The sequence below is a fragment of the Trachypithecus francoisi genome, unplaced genomic scaffold (assembly GCF_009764315.1).
Source record: "Trachypithecus francoisi isolate TF-2019V2 unplaced genomic scaffold, Tfra_2.0 Lachesis_group3, whole genome shotgun sequence".
Taxonomy (NCBI): domain Eukaryota; kingdom Metazoa; phylum Chordata; class Mammalia; order Primates; family Cercopithecidae; genus Trachypithecus; species Trachypithecus francoisi.
In genome coordinates this window covers 83,397,390-83,420,500 of record NW_022681468.1, presented here as the reverse complement: position 1 = coordinate 83,420,500, position 23,111 = coordinate 83,397,390, and the positions used below count along the sequence as shown (strand labels likewise).

General features: G+C 47.3%; 2 protein-coding genes across 4 annotated transcripts in view; one reads left to right on the top strand and one right to left on the bottom strand.

The window, feature by feature from the left end:
• The window catches only part of SLC7A7 (solute carrier family 7 member 7), a 48,690-nt gene extending 42,850 nt beyond the window's left edge, over positions 1-5,840 (bottom strand). The window contains exons 1-2 of the mRNA XM_033188608.1: positions 5,822-5,840; positions 3,148-3,266 (exon numbers count right to left, since the gene is read on the bottom strand). The gene's annotated coding sequence lies outside the window, so the exon portion shown is untranslated. The remainder of the gene's footprint in view (positions 1-3,147; positions 3,267-5,821) is intronic.
• Positions 865-23,043, top strand: MRPL52 (mitochondrial ribosomal protein L52). 3 transcript variants are annotated; one of them, XM_033188613.1, is made up of 6 exons: positions 879-920; positions 18,413-18,621; positions 18,733-18,790; positions 18,867-18,934; positions 22,119-22,183; positions 22,868-23,043. In XM_033188613.1, exons 2-6 carry the CDS (start codon positions 18,516-18,518, stop codon positions 23,015-23,017), a joined length of 447 nt encoding a protein of 148 aa, XP_033044504.1. In that variant the 5' UTR covers positions 879-920; positions 18,413-18,515; the 3' UTR covers positions 23,018-23,043. The 3 variants fall into 3 exon arrangements, with proteins under 3 accessions (XP_033044505.1, XP_033044504.1, XP_033044503.1); XM_033188612.1 differs by having other exon boundaries at positions 880-920; positions 18,730-18,790; XM_033188614.1 differs by lacking the exon at positions 22,119-22,183 and having other exon boundaries at positions 865-920; positions 18,730-18,790.
• The last annotated feature ends 68 nt before the right edge of the window (positions 23,044-23,111 follow it).

Below are 23,111 nucleotides of genomic sequence, written 5' to 3'. Positions count from 1 at the left end.
CTTTTCTCCAAAATGCTCCTGTAATAATAATTGCTATCACTTATTGAGCACTTACCTGGGTCAGACACACTGCTAAGGACTTTAAGCACATCATCTCATGGAATCACCAGAGGTCCTACACTCTTAATCACACAAGTATACTATCTCTCCATCTCCCCATGCCCCTGGCCTGCCCTAGTCTCTAGGCCTTCCTTTTATTTTATTTTATTTTATTTTATTTGTTTTTTGTTTGTTTGTCTGAGAAAAGGTCTCACTCTGTCACCCAGGCTGGAGTGCAGTGGCACGATCTTGATTCACTACAACCTCCACCACCTCCTGGATCAAGCAATTCTCATGCATCAGCCTCCTGAGTAACTAGGATTACGCCTGGCTAATTTTTGTGTTTTCATTTTGGTATTTTTATTATTTTGTTTTATTTTATTTTATTTTGTTTTATTTTATTTTATTTTATTTTGAGACAGAGTCTTGCTCTGTTGCCCAGGCTGGAGTGCAGTGGCACGATCTCGGCTCACTGCAACCTCCGCCTCCCAGGTTCAAGCAATTCTCCTGCCTCAGCCTCCCGAGTAGGTGGGATTACAGGTGCACACCAGCACGCCCAGCTAATCTTTTGTGTTTTTTTTTTTTTTTTTTTTTTTTTGAGACGGAGTTGCTCTTTCGCCCGGGCTGGAGTGCAGTGGCCGGATCTCAGCTCACTGCAAGCTCCGCCTCCCGGGTTTTACGCCATTCTCCTGCCTCAGCCTCCGGAGTAGCTGGGACTACAGGCGCCCGCCACCTCGCCCGGCTAGTTTTTTGTATTTTTTTTTTAATAGAGACGGGGTTTCACCGTGTTAGCCAGGATGGTCTCGATCTCCTGACCTCGTGATCCGCCCGTCTCGGCCTCCCAAAGTGCTGGGATTACAGGCTTGAGCCACCGCGCCCGGCCAATTTTTGTATTTTTAGTAGAGATGAAGTTTCGCTATGTTGGCCAGGCTGGTCTTGAACTCCTGGCCTCAACTGATCCACCTGCTTCTGCCTCCCAAAGTGGTGGGATTACAGGCATGAGCCACCGGCACCACCTTAGACCTTGCTTTTGGACAGGAATGACCTACATGAATTACCTGGGGGAAGATGTAATCAGACTAGATTAAAAAGAAAGAAAGCGCTGGGCGCGGTGGCTCACGCCTGTAATCCCAGCACTTTGGGAGGCCGAGGCGGGTGGATCACAAGGTCAGGAGATCGAGACCACGGTGAAACCCCGTCTCTACCAAAAATACAAAAAATTAGCCAGGCGCGGTGGCGGGTGCCTGTAGTCCCAGCTACTCAGGAGCACTCCAGCCTGGGCGACAGAGCGAGACTCCGTCTCAAAAAAAAAAAAAAAAGAAGAAAGCCTCTGTCATCCTTCAGTCTATAGCCTAGACTAAAGGCTCCAATAAAGTTTGTTAATCTCCTTCCTGGCTGCCCCTCCCCTTTCTCATTCTTTGCAGGGATAAGAGGTGATTACAAGTCCTCTTGGCAGTGCTGCTATTGCTAGGGTGCCCACTTCTAAAGCAAACAAAAGAAAACACAAACACATCATCACGCCTGCCCTTTTAAGACCAAATTCACTGGCACCAAGGGGTGGGCATGTGTCCTAATATGACGTAAAAGAAAGGAAGGAAGGAGGGACAAAGGAAGGGAAAACTGTGAGGGGGAATGGAGAGAGAAGTGTACAGGGTTTCATTCCTGACTGGTGGCATCTGAAAAGTGAAGTCCTATCCGTGGAATTTTGAGACAGAAATCTGCTGGGGGTAAAACCCGTACTCCAGCAAACAGCAAGCCCTAGTGGTAGCACCAGGAAGTGCTAGTGGACTCTAACCTACTTCAGTCTGCCCATGCAAACTAGGCAAGGGAGGCTGCCATTCATAGAAAGCATGAAGCCCCTGTCTTTTCTCAACCACTACCTAGCACCCTGGACAAGAAGGCACCATCTTTGGCAGCTCACATTTCTCCCTAAGACCCTGGGTCTTAGGGTAATGTTTCCACCATTCAGGTAGCCTGGGACCAACAACACCCCTAGGCTCTCCCAAAGGGGCTCTTCTGCCCCAGGTTTTCTTTTTTTTGGGGGGGGGTTGGGTTTTGGGGGTTTTTTTTTCTCCGAGACGGAGTTTTGCTTTGTCCCCCAGGCTGGAGTGCAGTGGCATGATCTCTGCTCGCTGCAACCTCCACCTCCCGGGTTCTCCTGCTTCAGCCTCCCTAGTAGCTGGGATTACAGGCACCCACCACTATGCCCAGCTAATTTTTAATTTTTATTTTTTTTATTTTTAGTAGAGACGGGGTTTCACCATGTTGGCCAGGCTGGTCTCGAACTCCTGGCCTCGTGATCCTCCCACCTCAACCTCCCAAAGTGCTGGGATTACAGGTGTGAGCCACTGCACCCGGCCCACCCCAGGTTTTACATGAGCAAGCCCATAAGATAACAGCAGCCCTTGTTGTCTTTCCCTGTCTGAGATGCATTCATCTCTGAACACCCAGTGAAGATTACAGGACAACACACTCATCCTACAGCCTGTGGAAGAAATTTGATTCAGAAACTGGCAGCAGGGCCTCCAGTATGCAGTGCTGGGCAGAACAGTCAGTGGAGCCCCTCACCCTAACCTCACCCTCGAATGGCAACACCAAAACACACTTCCTCCAGGAACTAGCACATAACTTGGGGTCTTGGCTCCTCAGCTGAGCTCAGGGAACTACTGTAAGAACACACTTTCTCTCCCAGAGACCCCATGTCCTGCCTTCCTGGCTCCAACCCGTCTGTGCTGCCTCCCCTAACAACAGAAACAGAAAACAGATACACTCTGGTATGACTAGATTTCCCCATCACTCCAAGCTAGAAGCTCAGCTCCTCCCTCCCCAGTTCTCTGTTTGTTTTTCTATATTCTACTGTGGCTAAGACAGTCTCTTAAAAAAAAAAAAAAAGGTGAAACAAAAAAGAAATTGTTTACTCCTGTGGCCAGGGCTTCCATTAAGGAAGGGCTGAAGTCTCTGGGCAGAAGTTTCAGCCCAGGGAGGGACACGGCTGGGATCAAGAAACAGGAGGCTCTTGGGTCTCCATTCAGTCAATTTTTAGGACTCACTCCATCCTCCTCCTGCACTTCCCCTCTCGCCCATTGTCCCTCCTCTCCCACCTCTTACCTGTCCAGTGACCTTTGGGCAGGTGCGGGGAGGAGGGGCTACCAGCTCAGTCAAGGGAGAGGGGAAGGTGCTAGTTAGGAGAACCAACGGTATGGCTCACGCTGCAGCAGCTGTTGACTCTGAGGAGCAGAAAAAGCAGAGGGTAACGGGGACTGAAATGGAAAACAGGAAAACACATGTGTGACTCTGGCCGGCAGCGGGGAGGGGCCAGGGGACGGGCTGGAGCTGGGACTGCCTGGTCAGACCCAGAGGACCTCAATGCCTGCCAGCCTCCAGGCACCTTCTCCACTACACTGGCACCAAATACCTGAGTCTCAGCTCCTTCTCCTCCCTCCCTCAGCCCCACCCCCCTCTTCCTTGTTGCCCTACATTTACTGAGCACTTAAGCTTTCCCCTCCATTGATAGTGACCTCTGATGCCTCTTGCAACTCCCCTCATTCCATTTCCTAATCATCTCCCACTCATGTACTATCCTTAGTCCTGCAGAGTGGATACGATCCCATGGTCAAGAGAAGGAAACTTTGCAGTCCCATCTCAAGAGTGTCAGTGCCATTTCAGCCCCTAAAGCAAGCCAAGGGAGGTAATGCAGGCCAAGGAAGACCACTTATAGGAGGACAGCCAAGCACATTTAGACACCAAGCAAGCTCACTCACAGCTGAGATCTCTAATTGGTTCAGGTGATATCGATCTCACCAGGTAAGAGCCAACTGGGCCATGGCACCCTGGGCAGACTAATGAGTTGGCATCCCTTCAAACCAGTTTTATTTAAACATGTGTCGAACGTTTACTTAGCAGAGGTGGGGGAAACACCAATTTGCCTGGAATACAAATTGTGTAAGCCTCTTTATATTCAAAATTAGAAATTATTACATATCAGCCGGGCGTGGTGGCTCACGCCTGTAATCCCGGCACTTTGGGAGGCCAAGGCGGGCAGATCACAAAGTCAGGAGTTTGAGACCAGTCTGGCCAACATAGTGGAACCCCGTCTCTACTAAAAATACAAAAATTAGCCAGGTATGGTGGCGGGCACCTGTAATCCCAGCTACCTGGGAGGCTAAGGCAGGAGAATCGCTTGAACCCGGGAGGCAGAGGTTGCAGTGAGCACTCCAGTCAAAAAAAGAAGAAGAAGAAATTATTACACATCTTCATCACATGCAATCTTCTGAAGCAAACAACTTCTTGGTAAGCATAGTAAACCACTTAAAATGCATATAATAGTATAAATTTCTTGCCCTCAAAGAGCAGCACTTCACAGTGCATCATGCATTTTTGGAATTACAACTGTGACTAATGCCTTTAAGCAACTGTCAGCTGGCTGGCCCCTGGGCTACACCCTGCAATTTGCACCTGTCTGTTGCAAAATTACTCCAGACACAAGTAGTCCAGGTAAGGAGTTGTCAATAAGTCTATGTCACTGGATGAAAGCCAACTCATATTTCACCAAGACACAGAAATCATAGTACACTGGCATCAAATAGCTGAATTATTCCAAAGATAATTTAGTGTCCTTTAGACACTCTCAGCCTGCTACCCAACTTGCCCGCCCCTTAACTGCACTCTGGGGTCGGGTCCAAGTTGTGAGGGAAGACCTAGGAAGAGGAAGCTGTGCTTGCCTGCATGGGCCCCGGTGCTGTCTTCCTCATTCCACTACAGCTTCACTGGCTTCCCTGCTGTGGCCACATAGCAAGCACGCTCCCGCCTCACAGCTTTTGCAATTTCTGTTCTCCCTGCCTGGAACATGCTTCCCAGTGATATTGTCCATTCGTGGTGTCATTTGTTTGCTGTCACCACCCCCATTAGAATGTCAGCATCACAAGATGCTTTGTTCACCACTGTATCCCCGCAGAGCAGGGCTCACATAGACAGTTAATAAATGTTTGCTGGGTTAATAAATGAATGAATGAACTATGTTATTTATTTGATTTCCCAGGTGGCTAGGCTCCTGGGCATGTCCTTGAATTTGCTCTCCAAGCCCCTCCTGTTTGGCTGCCGCTCTGGCTCCTAAGGAAGGAGTACCCGGAGGTACTCTTTTTGACAGTAATATGCTAAAGGCAAAGAAGAAAGTATGGCTTTCACGGTTTTACTGGGAGGCCTAGAATGATGTGAAACGGACTTTTGTTTCATTAATGGGAAAAGCAAAGCAAAACAAAAAGCCTATCATCTAACACTGTTTCCCTGGATCCAGGAAATTCTTGTCTGCTCTACCTCACACCCAGGCTCAGGTGACCGGTCTGGGTGCGGCGTAGAGATGGCGAGAGCTAAGTGCTACAGTTGCGAAAGGGTGAAGGGCAAAGGAGGAAAAGGCCGAGGGAGGCGAACGCTCAGGTTCATGCATATGCAAGTGGGCTCTACAGCGGAACTTCGAAGTACACACTCAACTCCCCACCATGCGCCCCGCCCGCTGGTCTTCCCCGGAAAAGCTCTCCCCTAGCCCGCGATCCTCGCTGGCCTAGCCCTTGGCCGTTCCCATCCCCCTCTCCGTCCCCGCCCAACCTGCTGGCCTCACTCACCTTTGTCCCTTTCTCCCATCCCCACCCCCCAATGCACCCTCGCTTTCTCCGGGCCCCTGCCATTTGTTTCCCTTTTATTTCCCTCCTTCTTTTGGGTCCTCAGTATGCGGTCCTAGGACAACGCCTTCCCAAGCTCGGACCCAGCCACCGTCCGCCTTCATTACCCCTCTGAAGAACAGGGTCGCCCCCGAGGCCCAGGTCTGGCTGTGGGGGCCCACTCGAGCTCTGCCTTGGGGGACCAGGACCTCACCCCAACAGGCGTCCCTTCCGCTCCCTCCACCTGGCCAAGCCGCCCCCGCCCTTCCCCCGATTCTAGGAAGTGCTAGAAGAGGGGGTTGTGGTGGGTGTAGGCGAAGGGCGCAAAGGTCCAAGCACCATGGCCTCGCAACCCGCTCCCCTGTCCGCTCCTCGCTCCCGCACAGCTGGATTGCTGCGGGGAAATGAAAATGACCGCGGATACCCTTAGAGACTGGTCGTCCACCCCAAGAACGCTCAGCTTCCTCTTCCCTCCCTCCCAACCCCGCATAAGCTCGCTGCCAGACAGGGGTCCGGACGACAGCCCCAACCCCTGGCCACAACTGCCTCCGGCCCGGAGATGCTTAGCTGAATCTGGGTAGGGCCCCCAGAACGGAAGCCCCTTGTAGGTGGGGGGGGCGGCGGCGGGTGGGGGGGAGGCGGGGCGAGGAAAGGTGCCTGCTCGGAGCCGGAGGAGGGGTCTCCCGAAGGCCGTCTCTTCCACCCCGGGTTCCCGACTCCCCGCCCCCTCGGGGGAGCTGTTGCATCAGCTTCCAGATTCCAAACCAAAGAAAGTGAACTCCACTAGGCTGGGAAGGCGTCGGGTATTACAGCCGCCGCCAGGAGGCAGCGCTTAATAAAAAATGTTGGGCAGAGGGGCCCAGGATAACGGAGTCCCGGGAGCATCTCTCATCTGAAGTCTTAGCAGCAGCGCGGACCTAACAAAAAAGGGAGTTGCTGAATTAGTTCAAGAAAAGGGAACTGGAAATGCTTCATCACGTTTTAAAGCTAAAAGATGGCTTGTAAATAATACAACTACCTTTTGGATACCTTTTGGACAATCTAGCTTTGGGGTTTTTTTAGGCCAACGTTGGCGCTCTGGGAGATCCACAAACAGCCACCGCCTTCAAGACCAGTCTGATAGAAACACAGAAAGCTTACGGAATTTCCCAGCTGCCAGGCAAGGAGGAATGTAGTCCGAAGTCATGATTTGCCCATCTTGAAGCTCAATCATTTAACACCTAATTTAGCCAGTACTGATATAGCAGAGATTTGACAGTTCTGGGAAAAGAAGCAGAATAAGTTGCAATAAAGTATGTAAGCAGTAAGGAAATAATATGCAAAGTACTGTATTGAGTGATTTGTAGCCACAGTTCTCACATTTCTTGCATGAGGTGACAGTGATTTGATCTTTGTGCTGTCCTAAAAAGGGAGGTAATGAAAGAATTCCCAAACAGTTCACTCTTATCTCCACAACTTCTTCAATCTTAGAATATTCTCACAGGCATGCAAAAAGGAAAAGAGATTGCAAAATGAAGTAGAATTGCCTACCCAGAGTCAGCTTCCTTCGTCTTATGTTCCTTCTCCAATGTCATCATTATCAATCACAATTACAAGGCACCTAATTTCCCAGAGCAAAGCACTTGTACAAAAGTAACTGTAGGGGCCGGGTGCGGTGGCTTACGCCTGTAATCCTAGCACTTTGGGAGGCCGAAGCGGGCGGATCCTAAGGTCAGGAGATGGAAATCATCCTGGCTAACACAGTGAAACCCCGTCGCTATTAAAAATACAAAAAAAAAATTAGCCGGTCGTGGTGGCGAGCACCTGTAGTCCCAGCTACTTGGGAGGCTGAGGCAGGAGTATGGCAAGAACCCGGGAGGCAGAGCTTGCAGTGAGCCGAGATCACGCCACTGCACTCCAGCCTGGGCAACACAGCGGGACTCCGTCTCAAAAAAAAAAAAAAAAAAGTAACCCTATAAATACAAACGTACAGAACAGAAAGAGGCTATTTGGATAAACATATTAGACAAAGCATGAGCTCATTGCACCCTTGAACTTCTGGGCTAAAGTAATCCTCCAGCCTCAGCCTCCCAAGTAACTGGGACTTGCTAGTGGGTGCCTACAGGTGGGTGCCCAGGTTATTATTATTATTATTATTTTGGATTGAGTCTCGCTCTGTCACCAGGCTGGAGTGCAGTGGCACCATCTCAGCTCACTGCAACCTCCGACACCTTGGTTCAAGGGATTCTCCTGCCTCAGCCTCCCTAGTAGTCGGGATTACAGGCATGCACCACCACGCCAGCTAATTTTTGTATTTTTAGTAGAGACGCGGTTTCACCATGTTGGTCAGGATGTTCTCAATCTCCTGACCTTGTGATCTGCCCGCCTCGGCCTCTCAAAGTGTCGAGATTACAGGTGTGAGCCACTGTGCCCGGCTTTTTTTTTTTTTTTTTTTAAGAAACAGAGTCTTGACTGTCTCTAAAAACTACAAAAATTAGCTGGGCATGGTGGCATGCACCTGTAATCCCAGCTACTCGGGAGGCTGAGGCATGAGAATCGTTTCAACCCAGGAAGCAGGGGTTGCAGTGAGCCGCCATCAAGTCGCTGCACTCTAACCTGGGTGACCAAGGGAGACTCTGTCTCAAAAGAAAAAAAAAGAGAGAGCCAAAGTCTTGCTGTGTTGCCTAGGCTGAGAAAGCAAAATGTTAAAGCCAAATACAGGGCATGATGCCCTTGAAAAACAAAGCAGTTTAAGAGAGGAAACACATGAAGCACAGATGCCTGATGCTTCACATTATTCTTAACTCCAGTCTTTGCCAGTTGAAGTCCAGAGGTTAAAAGACATTCAGTTTAGGATGACGAAGCTGCTTTCCTGTGGCTTCTGAGGCTGATGAAGTCATAGAGGAGTGCTGTCCAGGTGCCAGACCCCTCCCTCCAACAGAGTTCTATGAGGTCCCTGAGAATGCTGATGATGTTATCAGCGCTCTGGGGTTCTCTCTGTGTGTGTGTGTGTGTGTGTGTGTGTGTGTGTGTCTGTGTGTGTGTGTGTGTCCAGGGAGGTTGAGATGAGAGGTAGCTGTTTCGGTGAGGAGCCCTTTCTGGTATTTACAACCCATGGATTGTCCCCCTGCTGTATCACACTAACCACATCAAAGGTTAAATTTAGGGAGGCCCAGACAGGAAGATTGCTTGAGCCTAAGAATTCAAGACCAGCCTAGGAAACATAGCAAGACCCCATCTCTAAAAAAAATTCCATCCTGGGCCACAGAACTTGTCTTCCTTTATTTTTTCTTTTTTTTTTTTTTGAGATGGAGTCTCGCTCTGTGGCCCAGGATGGAATGCACTGGCATAATCTTGGCTCACTGCAACCTCTGCATCCCAGGTTCAAGTGATGCTCCTGCCTCAGTCTCCCAAGTAGCTGGGACTACAGGTGCCCAGCACCACGCCTGACTAGCTTTTGTACTTTTAGTAGAGATGAGGTTTCACCATATTGGCCAGGCTGGTCTCGAACTCCTGACCTTGTGATCCGCCTTCCTCGGCCTCCAAAAGTGCTGGGATTACAAGCATGAGCCATGGTGCTTCTAAAGACCCTTCTCTTCCCAGATTTCCTAGTTCCAATGAAACTTCCCACCCTGTTCCCAAAGTCCTCCAGCTCTGGCTCCTTGACTCCCCACATCTGCTAAATAATTGTACTTGTCCACTTTTGCATGCTGTGTTCATAATATACACATTATTTGTTCACCTAAATGCATATGCCCCACTCCACCTCAGGTGTTTTTTGTTTGTTTGTTTGTTTGTTTGTTTGAGACAGTATCTTGCTCTGTCACCTAGGCTAGAGGACAGTGGTGTGATTACAACTCACTGCAGCCTTGACCTCCCCAGGCTCAGGTGATCCTCCCACCTCAGCTTCCCACATAGCTGGGACTATAGGCACACGCCACCATACCTGGCTAATTTTTTGTTTTGCTTTTTGTTTTTTGTTTTTCCAAGATGGAGTTTCACTCTTGTTGTCCAGGCTGGAGTGCAATAGCGTAATCTCGGCTCACTGCAACCTCCGCCTCCCACATTCAAGTGATTCTCCTGCCTCAGCCTCCCAAGTAGCTGGGATTACAGGCACGTGCCACCACACCCAACTAATTTTTGTATTTTTAGTAGAGACAGGTTTTCGCCATGTTGGCCAGGCTGGTCTCGAATCCTGACCTAGGTTACCGCCTGCCTCGGCCTCCCAAAGTGCTGGGACTACAGGCATGAGCCACCCCGCCCAGCCAATCTTTTGTATTTTTTGTAGAGACAGGGTCTCACCATACTGTCCAGGATGACCTCGAACTCCTGGGCTCAAGCAGTCCTCTCACCTCCCTGACCTCAACATCCCAAGTAGCTGGGACCATAGGTGCATGCCACTATGCCCTGCAAAACACACACATACACAAAAATTAAATTTTAGTAGAGGTAAGGTCTCACTATGTTGCCCAGGCTAGTCTCAAACTCGTGGGCTCAGGTGATCCTCCAGGGTCAGCCTCCCAAAGTGCTAGGATTACAGGCCATGAGCCACAGTACCTGGCCAGTTTGTCATCTCTTCTTGTTTGTGTGCGTGTGTGTGTGAGAGAGAGATGGAGCTTCACTCTTGTGTGCAATGGCACAATCTCGGCTCACCACAACCTCTGCCTCCCGGGTTCAAGCGATTCTCCTGCCTTAGCCTCCCAAGTAGCTGGGATTACAGGCATGCACCACCATACCCAACTATTTCTGTCTTTTTACTAGAGATGGGGTTTCTCCATGTTGGCCAGCCTGGTCTCAAACTCCCAACCTGATCCTCCCACCTCGGCCTCCCAAAGTGCTAGGATTACAGGCGTGAGCCACTGCGCCCCGCCGCTTGTCTTTTCTGTCAATCCTGTATGTTGACACTTCGGTAGTTCTTCGAGCCTTTGGCTTCTGCTACTTGATTGCCCAAATGTAAACTGTGAGACTCCAGTGCTATACACCTCACCTGTCTATCTCAAGGCCAGCCAAAAGCTCAAGGACGCAAGCTTGGGAAAAGTGTCATTCAGTCTTCATTCTTCCTTTAACTGTAAAACAATAAATTCAGGGCCACATTTTGGTTCAATTTTTTGATTCCTAAAAATGACAAAGCAATCTGTACAATGACTGCTTCCTGGACTGTCTGTCTATCTACTTTACAGGTTTATTGTGAAAATCATAGGAAATCGTTTATGTGGAAGTGTTTTGATAAGTAAAAATGAAGAGTATTAATGCAAGACGATAGTGATAAGGAAGTCTTACTTCCCTTATTTAAGTCAATCTGTTGGCTTCCTGCCACATTTCTTTTGTTCCTATCCCCTCTTCTTGCTCAGCCCTAGCCTGTATCATTCTTATTGTTATCAAAAATAGCTGCTTTTCCTACTTCAACCAGGATCCACCCTTCCCTTCTTTCAGAGCACAACCTACGGCTGTGGAAAAACTTTCCAGTCTTGCAGAAGAAAATGATAAACTTCCAGATGGATCATTATACCACTCCCATGGGTTTCTCCCATCAGCACATGTTTGTGTCTTGCCTGTGTGAACCCCGAAAATTTAAGACAGGTCTCAGTTAATTTTTAAAGATTATTTTGCCAAGATTACGGATGCTCCTGTGACACAGTCTCAGGAAATCCTGATGCCATGTGCCCAAGGTGGTTGGGGCACAGCTTGGTTTTATACATATTAGGGAGACATGAGACGTCAATCAATATGTAAGAAGTACGGCCGGGCGCGGTGGCTCAAGCCTGTAATCCCAGCACTTTGGGAGGCCGAGACGGGCGGATCACGAGGTCAGGAGATCGAGACCATCCTGGCTAACACGGTGAAACCCCGTCTCTACTAAAAAAAAAAAAAAACCTAGCCGGGCGAGGTGGCGGGCGCCTGTAGTCCCAGCTACTCGGGAGGCTGAGGCAGGAGAATGGCGTAAACCCGGGAGGCGGAGCTTGCAGTGAGCTGAGATCGGCCACTGCACTCCAGCCTGGGCGACAGAGCGAGACTCCGTCTCCAAAAAAAAAAAAAAAAAAGAAGTACATCAGTTCCATCCAGAAAGGTGGAGACAGCTCAAAGCAAGGTCCCCCATACTGGGGACTTCCAGGTCACATGTAGATGAGAGACAGATGGTTGCACGCCCAGCCCTGAAAAATATATTCTTATTGCATTTACACAAATAACTGTATTGCCGTAAGTTAAGAATACTCACAAATGTTTCCAAATTCTGGAGAAATCAGGTAGAGAGACATAAATATGCTCCAATTTGTTCATAGGACTATACTAAATTGTTAAAAGCTGTCAATAGCTCAAAAGAAAAGTTTTAAGACTCTGAAAAACAAAACAAAGCACCAGTAAACTTTTTTTTTTTTTTTTTTTTGAGATGGAGTGTTGTTCTGTTTCCCAGGCTGGAGTGCAGTGGCACAATCTCAGCTTACTACAGCCTCTGCCTCCTGGGTTCAAGCAATTATCCTGCCTCAGCCTCCCAAATAGCTAGGATTACAGACGTGCACCACCACACCTCGCTAAATTTTGCGTTTTTAGTACAGATGGGATTTTCCCATGTTGGTCAGGCTGGTCTCAAACTCCTGACCTCAGGTGATCCATCTGCCTCAGCCTCCCAAAGTGCTGAGATTACAGGCATGAGCCACCACACCTGGCCAGGATCAACAAACATTTTAAGCAAAAAGTCAGAAAGACTGGTTCAGTCCATGCAGTTAATTCCTGTTCTGCTTAATACTCATGAACATTTTAGCTCTCCATGAGTCCTGAAAGTTTTTCCTCTGTTCTGATGTCACAATCTCCAAAGTTATCAGAAACCTGCATTCAAGAGCACCTGCTGGAGTTTTATAGCTGATTACAAAACCACCTTCTAAAGAGGACCAAAAGACAATTGTCAATGGATGAAAAAAAAGTTTTAAGGCAGCCTTACTTAAAAGACACAATTGACAAGGAAATTTGTTACCTCTGTGACACACAATAATTTTTATATAACAATTTGATTATTAATGATAATGTACACTAAGTTATATCAAAGTTACTGGAGTTTCCCATAATTTTGGAACACATACCAATAACATATTTACACAAATACAGCCCAAAGAAAACCAAACACCATTTCATATGTGACAATGCTTCCTGTAAAATTTTTATACCAAACAAGCCAAATTATGTCATTTTTGGTGGGGGAGACTTTTGGGGGATCTAATTTCTTAAAGAATTAGGTTAGAAAAAAACAAAATTTATAACGTGATTTTGGAAAGTTTGTCAACCATAAAAGGTTTAAAACACTTGATATTATAAAGTAGGATTACAGGTCATTGTAAAGTCATTTATTTAACCAAAGTGATAATTCAAGAATTTCAAAAAAAAAGCAAAAACCTTAATTCTTTGAGAGACTTAATTTTCTAAACAAGAAGGCCTAATGAAAACAGCATGAAGTCAATTATATTTGATTTCAAAATTTTGTAAACAATCTATAAAATTTAATCTTGATTATAAAATGTAACTTCCGTAAGCCTTTTACGACCTTTATAACCTTTATTAACGAGTTGGTTAAAGCTGCAAGAAAACCTTGTTAATCTGACACAGGGTCCATATACTGGTTTTGCATCAGTGTGTCTTTGACACTGATGATATTTATAGAGAAGCTGAACTTATTTCACATTTCAAAATTGGCTCTTACAATCTTACATGCCTACCTCTTCCACAGTAGTCCCTGGGCCTTGAGGAATTGAATAACTTTAATTTCAGGCCCTGTGTCTCAGGAAAGCAGTTTATTTTGATTTGCATGTTCTGTGGGGCTTGAAGATGAGGCTTTAATTGTTGTCAGTGTTTAAGATTTAGCAGGACTTGGTGTCCTTTTTAGACCCAGGAGTCAGAGCCCTGTAACTCAATGTCACAAGGAGTTTAAAAGCACATACAGGCCAGGCACCGTGGCTTGCACCTGTAATCCCAGCACTTTGGGAGGCCGAGGTGGGCGGATCACAAGGTCAGGAGATCAAGACTATCCTGACCAACATTGTGAAACCCCGTCTCTACTAAAAATACAAAAATTAGCCAGGCATGGCAGCGCGCACCTGTAGTCTCAGCTACTCAGGAGGCTGAGGCAGGACAATCGCTTGAACCAAGGAGGCAGAGGCTGCAGTGAGCCGAGATGGTGCTACTACACTGCAGCCTGGGCCACAGAGCAAGACTCTGTCTCAAAAAAAAAAAAAAAAGCACATACAGGCGGGTGTGGTGGCTCACACCTATAATCTGTAATCCCAGGACTTTGGAAGGCCAAGGTGGGCAGGTCACCTGAGGTCAGGAGTTGAAGACCAGCCTGGCCAACATGGTGAAACCCCATCTCTACTGAAAATACAAAAATTAGGCTGGGCACGGTGGCTCACACCTATAATCCCAGCAGTTTGGGAGGCCAAGGCGGGTGGATCACCTAAGGTCAGGAGTTCAAGACCAGCCTGGCCAAAATGGTGAAACGCCATATCTACTAAAAATACAAAAATTAGCCAGGCATGGTGGTGGGTGCCAGTAATCCCAGCTACTTGGGAGGCTGAGGCAGGAGAACCACTTGAACCTGGGAGGCGGAGGTTGCAGTGAGCCAAGATTGAGCCATTGCACTCCAGCCTGGGTGGCAAGAGTGAAAATCTGTCTCAAAAAAGAAAAAAAATTAGCTGGGCATGGTGTCGCATGCCTGTAGTCCCAGCTACTAGGGAGGCTGAGGCAGGAGAATCACTTGAACCTGGGAGGCAGAGGTTGCAGTGAGCCGAGATCCCGCCACTGCACTACAGCCTGGCGATAGAGCAAGGCTCCATCTCAAAAAAAAGAAAAAAAAAAAAGAGAAAAAGAAAAAAAAAATCTTATCTCAGTTTTTGTTTGTTTGTTTGTTTGTTTGTGTTTTTTTGAGACAGAGTTTCACTCTTGTTGCCCAGGCTGGAGTGCAATGGCTCGATCTCGGCTCACTGCAGTCTCCGCCTCCCAGGTTCAAGCGATTCTCCTGCCTCAGCCTCCCCAGTAGGTGGGACTATAGGTGCACGATACCAAGCCTGGCTAATTTTTGAATCTTTAGTAGAGACAGGGTTTGACGATGTTGGCCAGGCTGGTCTCAAACTCCTGACCTTGTGATCCACACGCCTGGGCCTCCCAAAGTGCTGGGATTACAAGCATGAGTCACCGCGCCCGGCCTAATGAAGGCCTTTTAAATACAAATATGCACACATGCATGCATAGAGACACACATCTTGGATGTTAGCCTTTTAATTAAGCTGACTTTTAACTATTGAGCTCCTTAACAAAAGAAAAAAAAATTTTTAAATCTCATTACCATATTTCAGCTATGACAAAATGCTACTAAACTAACAGTGATCACACAAATTATACGATTTCTGAGCACTCTAAGTGTAAGCAGAAATTAACACCAGCTGGCTGTTAAATATTAACTTTATTCGTTTAAAAGGAATTTGCAAGACAAAAATGCCAAACCAGTTTCTTACCTAGTGATGGGTCACAGGCTGTAGATTGCTCTCTACCAGCCTAGAAGCAGGAAAAAAACAACTCATCTTCTCTGTTGGAAGTGAGTTCGAACTCATGGAAAGAGGAAAACTTACCTTTCTGTAGGAAGCAAGTAAAACTCAAAAAAAAAAAGAAAGAAAGAAAAAAGGAGTTGTATAGCAAAATAAACTACTTTAGATCTCAACCAAATTTTGGGAGATCAGGGATTCTCTGGAGGGGGTGCTCTCAGACTTCAGCAAATTGCCCTATTGGTTTGAGCCATAAAGTTAGCTCATGCTGGTACCAAGCACCAATAGGAGATTTCTTTTATTTTTTTGAGACGCAGTCCCGCTCGGTTGCCCAGGCTGGAGTGCAGTGGCGCCATCTTGGCTCACTGCAACCTCTGCCTCCCAGGTTCAAGTTATTCTCCTGCCTCAGCCACCCGAGTAGTTGGGATTACAAGCACACGCCACCACACCTAATTTTTTTTTTTTTTTTTTTTGAGACAGAATCTCGCTCTGTCGCCCAGAGCTGGAGTGCAGTGATGCAATCTTGGCTCACTACAAGCTCCGCCTCCTGGGTTCATGCCATTCTCCTGCCTCAGCCTCCCGAGTAGCTGGGACTACAGGCATCCACCACCACACCAGGCTAATTTTTTGTATTTTTAGTAGAGATGCGGTTTCACCTTGTTAGCCAGGATGGTCTCGATCTCCCGACCTTGTGATCTGCCCGCCTCAGCCTCCCAAAGTGCTGGGATTGCAGGCGTGAGCCACCGTGCCCAGCTAATTTTGTATTTTTAGTAGAGATGGGGTTTCACCATGTTGGCCAGGCTGGTCTCCAACTCCTGACCTCAAGTGATCCACCCGCCTTGGCCTCCCAAAGTGCTGTGATTACAGGCATGGGTCACCGTGCCTAGATAATAGGAGAGTTTTTTTTAAAGGTCAAGGGCATCTCCACTCAGAATTCTCCTGTGGTTACCAAAATGTGAACTCCCAAAATTTGAGACAGGTCTCAGTTAATTTAGAAAGTTTATTTTGCCAAGGTTGAGGACACGCCTCTGACACAGTCTCAGGAAGTCCTAAAGAGATGTGCCCAATGTGGTCCGGGCACAGCTTGGTTTTATACATTTTAGGAAGACATCAAAATGTAAGAAGTACATTAGCATTTGTTCTGTCCAGAAAGGCAGAGACAGCTCAAAGCGAGGGCCCCCCCTCACTGGGGGCCTCCAGGTCACACATAGATGAGAGACAGATAGTTGCATTATTTTGAGTTTCTGATAAGTCTTTCCAGAAGAGGTAATCAGAATATACATCTATCTCTGTGAGCAGAGAGATGACTTTGAATAGAATTGGAGGCACAAATCTGCCTCCAATTCTATGGTTTCCAGGTTCTCAGCTTGAAGAGGCCCAAGATATTTTCCCTTCACACCTGGCATACAGTTAATGGGCTCTTTTGTAGGAGTTTCAGGATTTATAAAGCACTTTCACTCACATTATCACTTTTAGACTGTTTTCACAAATATAACATATTAAGCATTTTTAAAATTAAAAAGTGAAGGATAAATGACTTCTCCAAGACATCACTGAATAGCAAGTGATAACAGGAGGGGAGTCACCAATCAGGGTTTGCCACTTTCTAGTACCTACCTCACAGGGTTGTTGCAAGGATAATATTAAGCAATGTGTGGCAATAGCACTTATAAAAATGGAATGTCACATCTTAGCTCTAATACAATACCCCTTTCTCAGGAAAGTCATCTTTGATGGTGTACTGTAGATCAAGTTCACACTATAAACTCATAAACAACATGTACTTCCTTTCCCAGCACTCAATGACAGTATTAATGTATGTCATCATTTGATTGTCTCTTTTTTTTTTTTTTTTTTTTTTTGAGATGGAGTTTCACTCTTGTTGCCCAGGCTGGAGTACTGTAGCAGAATGAGCCGCAGTCGGCCGGGCGCGGTGGCTCACGCCTGTAATCCCAGCACTTTGGGAGGCCGAGGCGGGCGGATCACAAGGTCAGGAGATCGAGACCACGGTGAAACCCCGTCTCTACTAAAAATACAAAAAATTAGCTGGGCTCGGTGGCGGGCGCCTGTAGTCCCAGCTACTCAGGAGGCTGAGGCAGGAGAATGGCGTGAACCCGGGAGGCGGAGCTTGGAGTGAGCCAAGATCGCGCCACTGCACTCCAGCCTGGGCGACAGAGCGCGACTCCATCTCAAAAAAAAAAAAAAAAAGAATGAGCCACAGTCAAAACTCCTCAGACACTGGATTAAAGAAGGAAGAGGTTTTTTCGGCCGGGAACGTCAGCAGATTTGTGTCTTAAAAGCCAAGCTCCCAGCCGAATAAACCTCTTCCTTCTTTAATCCAGTGTCCAGGAGCATTCTCAGGATCCGCATTGCTTAATCTGGCCAGAGTCCCCGCCAGGGATGCTCTACAGGGCAGGCAGTACAATGGCACAATCTCAGATCACCACAATCTCAGATCACAGCAACCTCCGCCTCCCAGGTTCAAGTAATTCTCCTGCCTCAGTCTCCAGAGTAGTTGGGATTACAGGCATGTGCCACCATGTCTGGCTAATTTTGTATTTTTAGTAGAGACAGGGTTTCTCCATGTTGGTCAGGCTGGTCTCGAACTCCCAACCTCAGGTGATCCGCCCACCTCAGCCTCCCAAAGTGCTGGGATTACAAGTGTGAGCCACTGCACCGGGCCTTTTTTCTTTTATACCGCGAGCTCTATCAGGATATTAATGTCTGGTTTTATTCTCCATAAAATCTCCTACACCTAAAACAGCACTTGTCATATGGAACTTTTTTTGACCCAAGGTCTCGCTCTGTCACCCAAACTGGAGTGCAGTGGTGTGATGTCTGCCTACTGCAGCCTTGGGCCTCCTAGGCTCAAGCGATCCTCCCACCTCAGCCTCCCAAGTAGCTGAGACACCACATGCATGCACCACCACACCCAGCTAATTTTCCATTTTCTTGTAGAGAGGAGTTTCGCCATGTTGCCCAGGCTGGCCCAATTTCCGATTAACTCTAAATTTGATTACTTTTCTTAGTCTAGGAAAACTGTGTTACAGTGATGCGAGGATCTGTAGAATGATGTTGATGTTACTCCTCTGAGATCAAAGTTACTATTAATATCAATTTCGATGAACTGGAGACCGCTGTAGGGAGATTGTGGGAACTGTTCAGAACGGCTTAATCTGGGAGGACACGCCTTCCACTGAGAATGCATGCCCTGAACCACAATTCGTTTTCACCTCAAAAACCTGGATCGCAGTTTTGTCTCTCCTTCCGTACGATGACCCAAGATGGCGGAGCCCAGGATTGAAAACCCAGATTCAAGATGGCGACTTCCAGCTTCCCCCATAGCGTCGCGCGTGGCCACCGAGGCCACGCCTACTTCCGGCTACTCCGGCTCAGCATGGCTGCTTTAGCGACTGTTCTCTTCAGTGAGTGGGTATAGATAGTGACTGTGGACTCGGAGGCGCGTTGGGGACGGGCACAGGACCCCTGATCCGGCTGCGCGGCTCTCCCCCAGCTCTGTTCTGTTTTCCCAGCAGGTGTCCGGAGGCTGCACTGCGGAGCAGCCGCTTGGGCGGGCGGCCAGTGGCGACTACAGTGAGTGCTGGGATGAGGGGTCCTGGGGGACCAGAAGATGGGCTAGGTCCTCACAGATCTGTTTTTCTCCACACAGGCAGGGACTGGCTGCCAACCCCTCCGGCTACGGGCCCCTTACAGACCTCCCAGACTGGTCATATGCGGGTGAGCGCTGATCTGACAGTTAACTACACTGGGGAGATTTTCACCCAGAGGGAACGCCCCTGGACGGGGAGCTGGGGGTATCAAGGTGGGGGCGTGTAAAAGTGTTGAACCTTCTATTTGGAAAACGGAATTTGGGGAATCCCTCGTGTTTATTTTGTAGATTACACTTCAACTAAGGAAGATAAGCTAAACAGGATCTTGACTTGTGGAGATAAGCATAAGATAATTCTGACTTGGGGCCACCAGGGTGGAAGGGGGTGACAAGACTTCTGCGTTTTTTAAAGGGGGACATTATTATTATTATTATTTTTTTTTTTTTTTAGAGACGGAGTCTCGCTCTGTCACCCGGGCTGGAGTGCAGTGGCCGGATCTCAGCTCACTGCAAGCTCCGCCTCCCGGGTTCACGTCATTCTCCTGCCTCAGCCTCCCAAGTAGCTGGGACTACAGGCGGCCGCCACCTCGCCCGGCTAGTTTTTTGTATTTTTTAGTAGAGACGGGGTTTCACCGTGTTAGCCAGGATGGTCTTGATCTCCTGACCTCGTGATCCGCCCGTCTCGGCCTCCCAAAGTGCTGGGATTACAGGCTTGAGCCACCGCGCCCGGCCGACATTATTTTTTTTAACCAAGAACCACTTTTCTGTGTGGTTAGTGAATTTTCAGTATTTGGTACCAAATGCAGGGAGAGCTCTTTGAAAAGCTACAGAAATAAACATCTTAGAGGGGTAGAAGGATGAAGACTATGGATGGTAGGCTCCCTTCAGAAAATTATTTTCCCTTTACTTACAAAAGAGAGGGGTGGGGGAGAATAGATATTAGCCCTAGAAGGGAGGGACCTTAGAGAAGTTGAAGCTACTCCCCATTCTTCTTATGAGACTCCAGTGTACAAGTAGGAAATTTGAGGCCTACAGAAGTGAATTACCCATGATCATACAGCTAGGTAGTAACAAAGCCAGGACTAAACATAGGCCAGTCCTCCTTGACAACACAGAGATCTGAATATTTAATCCCCTATTGTTGTTCTCTAGGAGTATGATCCTGCTTAATTCGATAATTGGTGACTGAGGAAAATGGTGAAGATTTTTTCCACTTGTTGTTTACTGTAAGAAGCCTGGCATCTCCTTGTAGGAGTATGGACTATTGGAAAGACTCTGGAATTATATATGACTGCTTCCTTTTTTTTTTTTTTCTTGAAATAGGATCTTTCCCTGTCACCCAGGCTGAAGTGCAGTGGCATGATCATCACTCACTGCAGCCTTGATATCCTGGGCTCAAGCAGTCCTCCCATCTCAGCCCCCCAAGTAGGTGGGACCACGGGCACACACCACCATTCCTGGCTAATTTTTTTTTTTTTTTTTTTTTTAACTTCTAGTAGAGACAAGGTCTTGCTATGTTGCCCAAGCTGGTCTTGACCTCTTTAGTTCAAGTGATCCCCTTAGCCTCCCAAAGTGCTGGGATTACAGGCATGAGCCACCACGCCTAGCCTGTGGACCTTATTCTTAATCCAGGCTTCCCTTCTCGCTAACTTTGTGGTCTTGGACAAATTACTTAATTTTCTCTTAGTCTCAGTTTCCATATCTGTAAAAGAATACCTATCTCATATGGTTCTTATAAGGATAAAATGAAACAACCAGTGTAGTGTAAAGCACGTGGCATACACAATATTGGTTCCCTTTCCTGATAAATAACACCTCTTCTCTGTCTTGCCTTCAAACTTTTGGGCAGAGTTTTCACTCTGTTTCTTTCTTTGCAGAAAGTAAACTGCTTGGGTCAGATACGGCATCTTTTCAGCAAGTCAGCAGATATTTGTGGATTTTTATTAACATGCTTATGTGCCTACACTATACTATGAATAGCGAAAGCTAGCAACACAGTTCCTGACCCAGGGAACTTAAAGTCTAACTGGGACAAAGCATGGACGTTTTAAAAATTAAGTAATAGTATTCAGGGCCAGGCGCCGTGGCATGTGCCTATAGTCCCAGCTACTCAGGAGGCTGAGGCAGGAGAATCGCCTGAGCCCAGGAGGTGGAGGTTGTAATGATCTGAGATTGTGCCATTGCACTCCAGCCTGGGCGACGGAGCAAGACCTTGTCTCAAAAATAATAATAATAATAAATAATAGTATTTCAATATTCTGCCCCTTTCCAAAAGGACCTGAGGTAGCTAAATGACACTTAAAGAAAAAAAGTACAGTAAATGTCCCAAGGCAAATAGGTGAATATTAAATAGTCAGCACTTCTTTCAGAAGAAAAGGCTGATGGATTTGAAGAGATTAGAGTTTCTGGGAAAGTTAGGGTTTGAGTGGACCTAAGGATGAAGATTTGGCTGGAAGAAAAGGAAAAGAGGGCATTTCATTGTGGAGTGGGATGGAATTTAGCAAAGATACATAGTACAACAGTGATCACATTGCTTAAGAATTTCTGAAGACAAAACAGATTCAGCATTGCAGAGGACCTCAAATACAAGGCTAATGAGAGTTAAGTGAAATAGAGTAGTAAATAGCCGGGTGTGGTGGCACACACCTGTAATCCCAGCTACTCAGGAGGCTGAGGCAGGAGAATCGCTTGAACCCGGGAGGCAGAAGTTGCGGTGAGCCGAGATCATGCCATTGCACTCCAGCCTGGGCAACAAGAGCAAAAGTCTGTCTCAAAATAAAAAATAAAATAAAAAAGGCCAGGCACAGTGGCTCACGCTTAGAATCCCAGCACTTTGGGAGGCCGAGCCAGGTGGATCACAAGGTCAAGTGATTAAGACTATCCTGGCCAACATGGTGAAACCCCGTCTCTACTAAAAATACAAAAATTAGGAATGGTGGCACGTGCCTGTAGTCCCAGCTACTCAGGAGTCTGAGGCAGGAGAATCTCTTGAACCCAGGAGGCAGAGGTTGCAGTGAGCTGAGATTGCGTCACTGCCCTCCAACGTGGCAACAGAGCGAGAGTCTCTCAAAAAATAAATAGATAAATGAAATAAAATGAAAGAGAGTAGTAATATGCCTAAGAGCTCATTCTGGGTTATTGTACCTTACCCTTGAAGATGAGGGACATATTTTAGGTTAATTAAGCTACAGTGTATATGAAATGGAAGAGAGGAGCTAGAGATTGGTTCTTCCCTTATTCCTATCACAGTATTTGCACAAGGTGCTGCAGACCGTCTCTAACACTTGCCTTTTCTCTCACTTCTACTTGTAGATGGCCGCCCTGCTCCCCCAATGAAAGGCCAACTTCGAAGAAAAGCTGAAAGGGAGAAGTTTGCAGTGAGTGGCTAGAGCAACAGCCAGGGCTACCTGGAAGGAGAACATTTAAATCATCATTTGTCTTGAGCTGTGTTGCACCTAAGCAAACATGTACCCCTCATACAGAGGTTTTATTAATAACAGCCAAAGGTTTTTCATGTTTTTTTGTTTTTTGTGAGATGGAGTTTCGCTCGTTGCCCAGGCTGGAGTGCAATGGTGCCATCTCAGCTCACCTCAACTTCCTACTCCTGGGTTCAAGCGATTCTCCAGCCTCAGTCTCCCGAGTAGCTGGGATTACAGGCATGTGCCACCACGCCTGGCTAATTTTGTATTTTTAGTAGAGGCGAAGTTTCTCCATTTTGATCAGACTGGTCTCAAACTCCCGACCTCAGGTGATACGCCTGCCTCAGCCTCCCAAAGTGCTGGGATTACAGGCATGAGCCACCATGCCTGGCCCCAGCCAAAGGTTTTAATAGCACTGTGAGAAGGGAGGAAGAGTGGGGCACTCCCAGGACAGGAACCAGTAGTAGACATCCTGCTGTACATTTTGCTGTCTCCCTCTGCCTCCCAAGCCAGGACTTGCTCCCACTGGGGAGTCAGCAGTATCATTTTCCAGATGAAACCTTTGAATTTGTAAGTGGAAGGATATATAGTGTAGCACTTAAGTCCCAGATGTTATCCACACTGTTTTCCTGTCTGTTTCAGAGACGAGTTGTACTGCTGTCACAGGAAATGGACACTGGATTACAAGCATGGCAGCTCAGGCAGCAGAAGTTGCAGGAAGAACAAAGGAAGAAGGAAAATGCTCTTAAATCGAAAGGGGCTTCACTGAAGAGCCCACTTCCAAGTCAATAAAAAGCAGCTCCTGCCTCCCTTCCTCAGCCTCTCTCTGGATTTCTTTTCTGTCACCTAGATGCTTCACCCCAGCCAGAAGAGAGCCTTCACATTC